Source organism: Pteropus alecto, unplaced genomic scaffold, assembly GCF_000325575.1.
Source record: "Pteropus alecto unplaced genomic scaffold, ASM32557v1 scaffold700, whole genome shotgun sequence".
In the NCBI taxonomy this organism is placed as follows: domain Eukaryota; kingdom Metazoa; phylum Chordata; class Mammalia; order Chiroptera; family Pteropodidae; genus Pteropus; species Pteropus alecto.
This window is the reverse complement of record NW_006429611.1, coordinates 1,083,929-1,093,204: the sequence shown is the minus strand read 5'-3', so window position 1 is coordinate 1,093,204 and position 9,276 is coordinate 1,083,929. Positions and strand designations below refer to the sequence as shown.

Genomic DNA, 9,276 nt, shown 5'->3' with positions numbered 1-9,276 from the left:
GGGCGTGGGGGGCGTGGCGGGGGTGGCGAGCGTGGGTGGAGGCTTAGGGCTGTGGGAAGAAGCCCTGGCCTTCTCAGCACATCAGGAGGAAACGAGGAAACGGGGTCTGGGAACAGGAGGGGGCTCCTACAAAGGCCTTGCGCAGACAGAGCTCCAGGCCTGTGGGGGGCGGGCCCCTAACGCAGCCCCCGCAGGTCCTTACACTGCCTCACGTGGTCCCGGCGCGGCCCCGCCCCCGTGTCCCGCCCCCCAGGGCCTCACCCTGGCACATGCACCGCGGCTTCAGCACGTAGCCGCAGTTGCCGTTGGCGCTGAACTTGGCCCTGTTCAGTTGCAGCATCCGCCCCTCCGACTGGTAGTTCAGGGCGACTGCAGGTGAGGACGCGAGATGGCCCAGTCAGCACATGGCCTGCGTCCTCCCACCAGCCCTGCCCGTGGCCCGTGAGCCTGGCATTCACCTCCGTGAGCAGGGGGCCCACGGCTCACCCGTGTGCACAAGCATGGCCGTGCCTCCTGGCCAACCGTCCCTGGGGCCCTGCCCAGCTGACCCCCACGCACCCAAGGACGAAGGACCCCTCCCAGGGCCAGCTGGCAGGACGCCGTGCAGGTCCTCAAAGCCGGGGGGGACCGAGCACGGGCCCAGGTGCGCCGGCCACCCCCCCCACCCCCCCGGCCGCACCCGCGCGGCTCTGGGCGCCCACCCATCTGGCAGCCGGCGTTCCAGAAGGGCTGTGGGTTGTAGTTGCTGGAGTCCACGCGGTAGGAGGACGGGTAGACGCGGGAGAGCTGCCGCTGGTTGAAGCGCAGGTACTGTGCTGGCTTCTGCTGCAGCGTCTGCTGGGCCTTGGTCTCGCTGAAGGACGACACCTGCCAGCTGGACGCCACTGTGGGCACCGACGGCCGGCGTCAGGGGGCCCTGGGTGGCAGCCGGGCCCTCCCCGGCGCCCCCCGAGTCTCGGCCCCCCTCACCCTCGGTGTCCACGTCGTGGGCGCCCACGGACTTGGTGTACTTCACCAGGTCCGACAGTGCCCGTGACAGCTGCATGGTCTTCTTCTGCCGGGTCGCCCTGCGGGGAGGACGGGGCCAGGGGTCAGGACCCGGGGTCAGCACCCCGCCCCACTCAGGCCTGCCCAGGTGCCCTGGTCTGAGAGGCAGGCTCCCGGTCCGGCCAGGTTCACGGATTCACGTAGAATGCACGTTAGGCGTCCCCTCAGCCCCACGTTCCAGGTGCCTGGATGGGCAGGGGACGGGCAGGGGATGCACCGAGAGGCGACACTGGGGGCAGAGCAGGCACGGGGCCCACCCGAGAATGCCTGTGACGTGCTGGCTCCGGGACAAGCTCGGGGACCTGCCCTGGGCCCCCGCTGCAGTTCCCCTGAGCCGCCCCGGGCCATTGTGCTTCTGCTGCCGCCAGGACGAGACCCAGCATGCCCCACACCGCTGCCTGCCCGAGGCACTGACCCTCGGCTCTGGCTGCCCTGCGAGTCCAGGTCCCCGTCCACCTCCTCCACGCTGGCCACCTTCTTCAGCTTGCTGCCCTTTTTCTGTGCGGGACGGAGCGGTGTAAGGGCCTGTGGAGCCAGGCCCGGCCAGGCCACAGCAGAGGTCGCGGGGTACAGGTCGGCTGCCATTCTGGGGTCCTGGCGTCCACACTGCCCAGCCGGGTCTGCCCCAGACTCTGCAGTGCCCTGCTTGGCCGGGGCCCCGGGTGACCTGAGCTCAGGGCATTGGCCAGTGTGGGTCAGGGGAGGGTCATTGAGGCACCTGCTCCATCCAGCCCCGACCAGGCCTACAACTCCAGCCCCTGCCGCCAGATGACGCAGCTGGAGACTCCAAGGAAGGTGCTGGGAGGTGAGCCAGGGGCCCCGGGGGCTGGAGGAGACCCCCCACTCTGGCGGGCACAGGGACAGCTGGTGGGGGCAGGGAGCCCAGCTGGACCTTGCGCTTGGAGAAACTGCTCATGGGGAGCCGGCTGTTCCGTCTGCTGGTTCCTGCACCCTCCGCAGACTCCACGTCCTCCTCGGCCTGGGGGAAGGGAGGGACAGAGGGACAGGATGAGCCCAGTGTCAGACCAGGCTGGGTAGGGGCAGGCAGCTCCTCTAGGTAGCCCAGGTGGCCTTCCCAGAGCGGGGCTGGTGCACAGCGGGCAGCTGGGTGGGCTGGCTGCTGCCCCCAGCCCCGCGGGAGGCACAGTCCACAGCCCGCCTGGGGCACAGAGGCAGCAGAGGCCCGAGGAGGGCAGGCAGGGCCCTGATGGCGATGGCCCTCGCCTGCGTCGCCTGCATCGGCTGCTCGGGATGAGTCGTAAACTCATTAAGTTCCCAGCCCTGAGTGGCTTTTTCCCCCACTGATGATGACTGCACAATCAATGCCGTTTGTATGTCTGGAACATTCCTCAGCCAAGTCTGCTTATGTAACCCTTCTGCGGGCGCCTTGCAGCTCTGGTCTGCTGGCCTGCTTCTCACAGCGGCCAAGGTATTACCTAATTGGAGAGAATGGGGGCCTGCGTGCCCCACAGCTGCGGCTGTCTCCGGTTCACCCTCAGGGCTGCCGTGCGGCCAACCGCCCAGGACGGAGCCTTCCGCCCCTTACACACCCCGGCACCCGTCCCAGCCACACCGCCACCCGCCCCAGGGCCACCCCTGCTCCTGGCAGCACCGCGGCCTGCTTTCCTCCGGGGCCGGGGCACAAACCTCATCCACCTCAAGAGTCATTCACACCCTGGGAGCTGCTGGGAGCCCATGCCAGCACCCCCAAGGCCGCTGCAGCCACACCTCCCAGCCTCTCCGCAGACGCCCCCACACCCATGCAGCTCCGGCGGGCACAGGGACAGGGCAGGGGGCCCCGGGTGCTGGGCACACCCGGCACAGGCCACTGCCCCATGACTCGGACCCGTCCGGGGTGGGAGCTGGCTGACAGGCTTGCCGAAGCCCTGCACACGTGGCCGAGGGTCCATGCTGGAGGCGCTTCAGCCAGAGGCAGTGGCGCGTACGTGACCCTGCACATGCCCATCTCTGCACACGTGCCCCTGCACACGAGCCCCCCACGCCCCAGCCGGCCCACCAGACCCTCCTCCCGGCGGGGAGCAAGGCCCCTCTGGTGCAGACCCCACTGCGTCTGGCGGGAGAGAGCAGGACGCTCAGCGTCCCCCCATGGGCAGAATGGAGGGCACCCCACGCTCTGGAGGTGCGCCGAAGAGCCCCCCGTGGGCACCCGGCCCTGGTCTCATCAGCCTGGGCACCGCCCACCGCAGCTCTCCCTGGGAGAGGGAGTATGTCGGGAGAAGGCCGGCCGTGGCCACTCCCCCAGCCCCCGTCCACTCCTGCCCTGGGGCGCAGCTCTGCCACCTCTGCCCCTGCCTCCTTGCCCTTGTGGGGGGCCAGGAGGGGCACCTGGCTGGCTCCTGCCTCCCATCTAGGTCTGTCCGCCACACTGTCCGAGTGGCCGAGGGGCCTGGCTGTGCCCTCCGGTGCCTTCCGGTCTGTGGGCTGCACAGTGGGCACTGACAGCGATTACGGAGGCCCTGGCTGAGCCCCAGCTGCCCTTGAAGCATCCCCCCTCCCTGGCCCCAGCGACCCAGCCCGTTCGCTCATTCACTGATGATCGTGCTTGCTGGCGGAGGTGCGGGGTGCCCATCTGGGGTGCAGGGAGCCCGTCTGGGGTACGGAGAGCCCGTCTGGGGTGCGAGGAGCCCGTCTGGGGTGCGGGGTGCCCGTCCGGGGTGCGGGGTGCCTGTCAGGGTGCGGAGAGCCTGTCTGGAGTGTGGGGAGCCCGTCTGGGGTACGGAGAGCTCGTCTGGGGTGTGGGTAACCCATCTGGGGTGCAGCATTGCTGTCTGGGGTGTGGGGTGCCTGTCGGGGTGCGGAGAGCCTGTCTGGGGTACGGGGAGCCTGTCTGGGGTGCGGAGAGCTCGTCTGGGGTGTGGGTAGCCCGCCTGGGGTGCAGCCTGCCCGTCTGGGGTGTGGGGTGCCTGTCGAGGTGTGGAGAGCCTGTCTGGGGTGCAGGGAGCCTGTTTGAGGTATGGAGAGCCTGTCTGGGGTACGGGGAGCCCATCTGGGGTGTTCAGAGACAGTGGAAGCCAACGTGCTGGCGGCTCTTTAAGCTTCGCCCCAAACCCACGCACGAGGGCCTGTGGACCTGGGCCCAATCAGCGTGTGCCAGCCCAGTGTCCCCGAGTGGCCGTGGCCGTGGCCAGAATCCACGGTCACCCCCACACTGTGAGCTTGGCGAGCGACACAGCGCCGACCTTGGGGGCTGTGGACGGCAGGGCTGTGGGCAGTGGAGGGCCAGCACGCAGCCCAGGGCTCACGCAGAGCTGGGCAGGCAAGGTAGCCTGGACAACCGCGCAGTGCCCACACCTCGGACGGACCACAGCCAGCAGGGCTCTCCGACCGAGAAGGCCCAGTCCTGGCCGCGCTGGGGTCGGGGGCCTGGGCTTCCACAGTGGACAAGGCCTGTGTGTCCCCTTCCTGGCCCGTCCGCCTCTGCCCCTCCAGAAGCCACTCCTGCTGCGCCCCACACACCCAGCCTGTCCCACGGGGACCCTCACTGGGACCCAGGGAATGGGGCCTACGGCCTCTGGCCCGGTGGCAGATGGGACAGACAGGCATGTGGGGCGTGTCCATGGCCCCACCGGCCCAGACAGCCGCCCCTGCCTGGGCCCCTCAGATGGCTCTGTGTTCCACCCACTCGGGGGGGCCTGGTGCTGCAGGTGGGGTGGGGTTCCCCATCCCCCAGTCCCCACACCTGGCAGCTCAGCCGGACTTCTGTCTGCCTCCTCCCCCAAGAAGCCTTCCCTGAGTGCCTACCCCTTGCCCCACAGAAGGCAGCTCAGACGCAAGGTCCCGGGGCCCAGCTGCCCTGCTGTGCGCCCCCAGGCTGAGGGAAGGTGGGGCCTCCACATCGCCCCTGCCTAGCTGAGCAGCGCCGCACCGGGCACCCTGCCCGCCTGCCCACCCGCTGGGGCCTCAGGCGCTGTTTTCTCCACCTAGATGTCTGGAGACTGAAAATAAATGACTTCCTGTCGGCAAGGGGCCTGTGACAGCCACCTGCACGGAGCAGCCCTCAAGTTTACGTCGGTGCCAGCTGCACCTCGTACCCCGTGGGTGGGACTCACACACCCTCATCTAAATACTCCATGGGGGGCCAGTCCCCCTCACCCCAACCTGCCTTCCCGCATGTCCCAGGGCTTGGACAGTGGCAAGGTTTGTGACCAAGGTCTGTGACAGGGTGGGCACCCGCCACCCACTGGAGCCCTGCTCACCTGCAAACAGGCCTGCTGGGCTGGCCTGAGCCCCGCTCGCTCCCGGGGCAGCCGCCTGCCTGCCACAAGCCCTGGGGCACCACCACTGCTCCGGCCACGTGGCCGATGGGCCTGTCCTTCGAAGTTTGCTGTTCCCCTCCAGGACAGACCCCGACAGCTCAGCCTCCCTGACCCAGCCTGGCACGTCTGCCCTCACAGCCCCCACCCCAATGTGTCCAGCCGCACTGCCCCACAAGTCTGGGCAGCTCCCCAGGATTGGCTGGGCTCCGAGACCCTAGGTAACCCACCCTACTAACCCTCTCTGTGAAATGCTCCCTGTCACTCAGGAGACCGGTCAGCAGCGGGGCCTCTGGCCCCCAGGCAATGCCTAAGTTCCCTTCCCAGGCCTCCAGGGGACAGGCTAGGTGGCCAGCCACAAACACAGAGCACACCTCCGCCCAGCTATCCCCCCGTGACATGACGAAGGCTGTGGGTCCCATGCAGCTCTGTGTGCAGGTGTGCGTGTGTGCACAGGTTCATGTGTGTGTCTACACACACAAGTGGACGTGTGTGCACACGTGGACAGGCGTGCACAGACATGCTCTGGAGCCCCGCCTGTGGGGCCGCCAGTGGCCCCAGGGTCCATGCCGCTCACCGTTTTACGCTCTGCCTTGCCCCCGGGCCTCCCCAGCGGGGACAGCGTGGACACTGTGAAGTCGTTGGGGTCCTCACAGTCTCGAATCTTCGACTCCTTGATTAGGGACTCCAGTTTCCTCTTGGCGATGTGTTCCACACGCTTCCGATGGGTGGAGGCCTGCAACAGCCACCGGCCAGGCCCGGCATCAGTCCCCAGCCCTGCGGGCAGCAGCCCCAACACACCCCAGGATCTGGGGCAGGGCCGCGGGGCCGGCTGGGCCTCTCCCAGCGGCTCTGGCTGCAGCCTCCCTCCTATGCCACGGGGCGGTTCTTGCAGCCACACTGCCCACCTGTAGCACACGGCAGGCACGCGATTCGCCCCGGCTGCAGACAGTGCCGAGCAGGCCCGAACCCTGCGCTGGAAAGCAGCCTCCTTCAGCTGCACCACGCTGCCCGGGGGGACCCAGCCGAGCACTCACAGGGCGCCTGGCCCACCGGGCCAAGGGGAAGGGGGTCAGTGCCACCGGCGGCCACTCTGGACTCAGCAACTCCGGGTCTGGAGTCCCCAGTGTCCTCGGATGGGCAGGGGCGAGACAGTACCTGGCTGGCCACGGCCGGGCGCTGGCCAGCGTCGCCTCCAGGCTCCCTTCTGCCCGGGGCAGTCCCCGGAGTGACCCTGATGAACTTGGACCCCACTGGGGCACAGCCTGGGCCTTGGGCCTCTAAACGCTCTGGGCCCGGGCTGGAGCAGGTGCAAGGAAGACCTCACAGAACCCGGTTTGCCCTCCCCTTGGGCCAAGCGTGGGCACAGCGAAGCAGGAGAAATCACTGCCTCGGGGCCGAAACAGTCAGCGGCCAGGCGGGGATTTCCTGCACGATTATCCTCACATCCTACGGCCCCGCAGGGAGAAATGTGGCCTTCACAGCCCCCTAGCCTGGGCTGCTCAGGGCAGGGCCCCGAGGGAGAAGGTGCTAACTACAGAGGCCGTGAGCAGAGGGCAGGAAGCCCTTCCTGAGCCTCCCATCCCCCCTCCCACAGCAAAGCTACAATGAGGAGGAGACAGCACTCTGGGGAGGTGACGGCTGGGACCCCGGCAAGGCCAGGCTGGCTCTGGGCCAGCACTGCTTGGAGGTGGGGCTGGGGATGGCCGGGCAGGACCGCTGGGCTACCCAGCGGGGAGCTGGAGGCCAGGAAGGAGGTGTTCCGGGTCAGAGCCCAGGCAGGTGCAGGCGTGGGCGGGGTGGCGGGGTACGCAGGAGGACCCCTTCCACCGGCACTGCCCCCACTTGCTGACGGGAGCCAGAGGAGTGGGCAGGCTGAGCACACGGAGCCCCAAGAGTTGGCTTGGAAAGGGGAGCCCAGACGGACCACCAGTGCTGTGTGCCCAGATGCTCCGGCACAGCAGCTGGAACTCGGGGGGCGTGTCCCAGGGGTGGGCGACGTCCTCAGGCCGAGTGTGTGCCCAGCGGCCTGGTGGTTCGGCCAGCTAGCCCGGGCGTCCGCCACAGTCCCCCACCTCCCCGGCCCCCACTCACATCCCCGTCCAGGAGCTTGCAGTCCTCGTCGATCTCGTCGGCACTGTCCTCGTCGGACACCTCGCCCTCCTCCGCGTCCTCGCTGATGCTGGCCGGGAGCTTCTTGCCCTGTGGGAGGCGGCCATGGGAGGCGCGCTGGGAGGCGGTACCGGGGGCAGCCGCAGAGCGAGGTGCCTTTCTCAGGCCAGCCCCCCACTTCCTGGCTGCAGTGTCACGGGGCTGTAAGGCCTGGGTGTGCGTGTGGAGGTCCCCAGGTTGAGTGGCCACCGTGGACAGACGGACAGCCTACGCTGACCGCTCCAATCTGCCAACCCGTGGTCCCAAGTCGGAGGCCCCAGGGCCGGGCGAGGGCTCACCTTCACCAAGATCTTGCCCTTGAGCTCCTGCGGAGAGGGCAGCATGGTGGTGTCCTCGCTGCTCAGTGACGACAAGTCCAGCTTGTCCCCGAGGATGTCGGTCAGATACTGGGCCATCTTCTTCTGCTGGATGACACTGCAGTGGTTCTCGATGGACAGGATCACTGGGTACCTGGCACCCCAAGACGGGAGGAGCAGGGTGAGGCCAGGGAGGGCCCCACCCGTGTAGGACCCCGGCGAATGAGAAGTGGTCTGCACCAGGAGCCCAGGGTGGATGGGGCTGCCGGCCACTCCGGGCGGGGGGCCGCCGACGGCTTCGAGAAGCAGCCGAGTGGGTGGGAAAGGAGTCGGGGGGTCATAGGGACGAGTGGAGGAGGCGCACGCTTCTTCCCCAACAGGAAAAACAACAGCAATTAGAAACTCCAGAAAAACGAAAAGAAACATCAGCGCAAGTCGGCAAACTGTGGTTTATCCATGACGCGCGGGGGCTGGACTGGGGCGCAACGTGGAGCGACGGAGAGACCACGAGGAAGGGGACCCCGTGGACCACGACACCAGAGGCCCCGTCCTGGGATGGCCCTGGGGTCCCGGCACTGGCCCCGCAGCGAAGGGGGCACCGCCTGGCACGCACCACCTGGCTCGCACCGCCTGGCGTCCCGCGTCCCGCGCGGCAGGGGCTGTGGACCGGGCTTTTCCTTACACGTTCCTCAGTTAACCATGTGCACATTTTACTTGGATTTTTTTGCCAAAAGGCAACGTGATCCTTTCAGAAAAAGCAGGTCACTCAGACCTAAAGGACATGGACCGGAGCAAGAGACGGCCAAGCCCTGGGATGCTGTGAGGGCAAACTGGGCTGGGGCAAGGCAGTGAAGCCCGCAGCCCAGCCCGGCCCTTGGGGGGAGCCCGTGCCTGCGAAGACAGCGCCGGCCCTGCCTGGGACCCCAGCTGGCACCTGGCTCCTCGGCAGCTCCGGAGACCTGGGTATCCCGGGCCCCTGCCCCGAGGGGGGCCTCTGCTTCTGTTTCCCAGCCAGCCTCACTCAGCCAGCCTCACTCAGCCAGCCTCACTCCTCCCTCGTTAATCCGCTCCCTCCCTCCCCGCCTGCAGCCCCCTTCCACCAGGATCCAAGGTAGCCGTGACGGTTGGGATGGTGGTCTTCTATGTCCAGAGACGAAATTGGATTTTGTTCAACCGTGGCTATAGCCATAGCTGAGTGACCGTAGATTGGGTCGGGACACAGAATAGCTTCTTGGGGGTAAACAGTGCCGGACCCGCCACCGCTGCTGGGGCTGACACCGGCGTTGCCACCAAGTGTGTGTGGACCGGCTGCTCGTCCGTGTGCCGTGCACGGCCCCACCTGTCACGTCAGGCTGTCGGCTCCTGTGCCCACCGCCTTCTCTCTCCCGGCCCCCACCCTCAGCGGCAGACCTCAATCCCAGCCCTCGGCCACTCCAACCGCTGGCCCCAGGACGTGGGGAGGGGCAGGAAGGGCCCTGAGCCCCCAC

General features: G+C 67.9%; 1 protein-coding gene across 1 annotated transcript in view; it reads right to left on the bottom strand.

Moving 5' to 3' along the window:
- Positions 1-9,276, bottom strand: part of PLCH2 (phospholipase C eta 2) — a 24,537-nt gene that overhangs the window by 6,629 nt on the left and 8,632 nt on the right. The window contains exons 9-16 of the mRNA XM_006903946.2: positions 7,772-7,943; positions 7,416-7,523; positions 5,899-6,057; positions 1,940-2,026; positions 1,463-1,545; positions 970-1,067; positions 702-884; positions 262-369 (exon numbers count right to left, since the gene is read on the bottom strand). Coding sequence (XP_006904008.1) covers positions 262-369; positions 702-884; positions 970-1,067; positions 1,463-1,545; positions 1,940-2,026; positions 5,899-6,057; positions 7,416-7,523; positions 7,772-7,943 — 998 coding nt within the window. The remainder of the gene's footprint in view (positions 1-261; positions 370-701; positions 885-969; positions 1,068-1,462; positions 1,546-1,939; positions 2,027-5,898; positions 6,058-7,415; positions 7,524-7,771; positions 7,944-9,276) is intronic.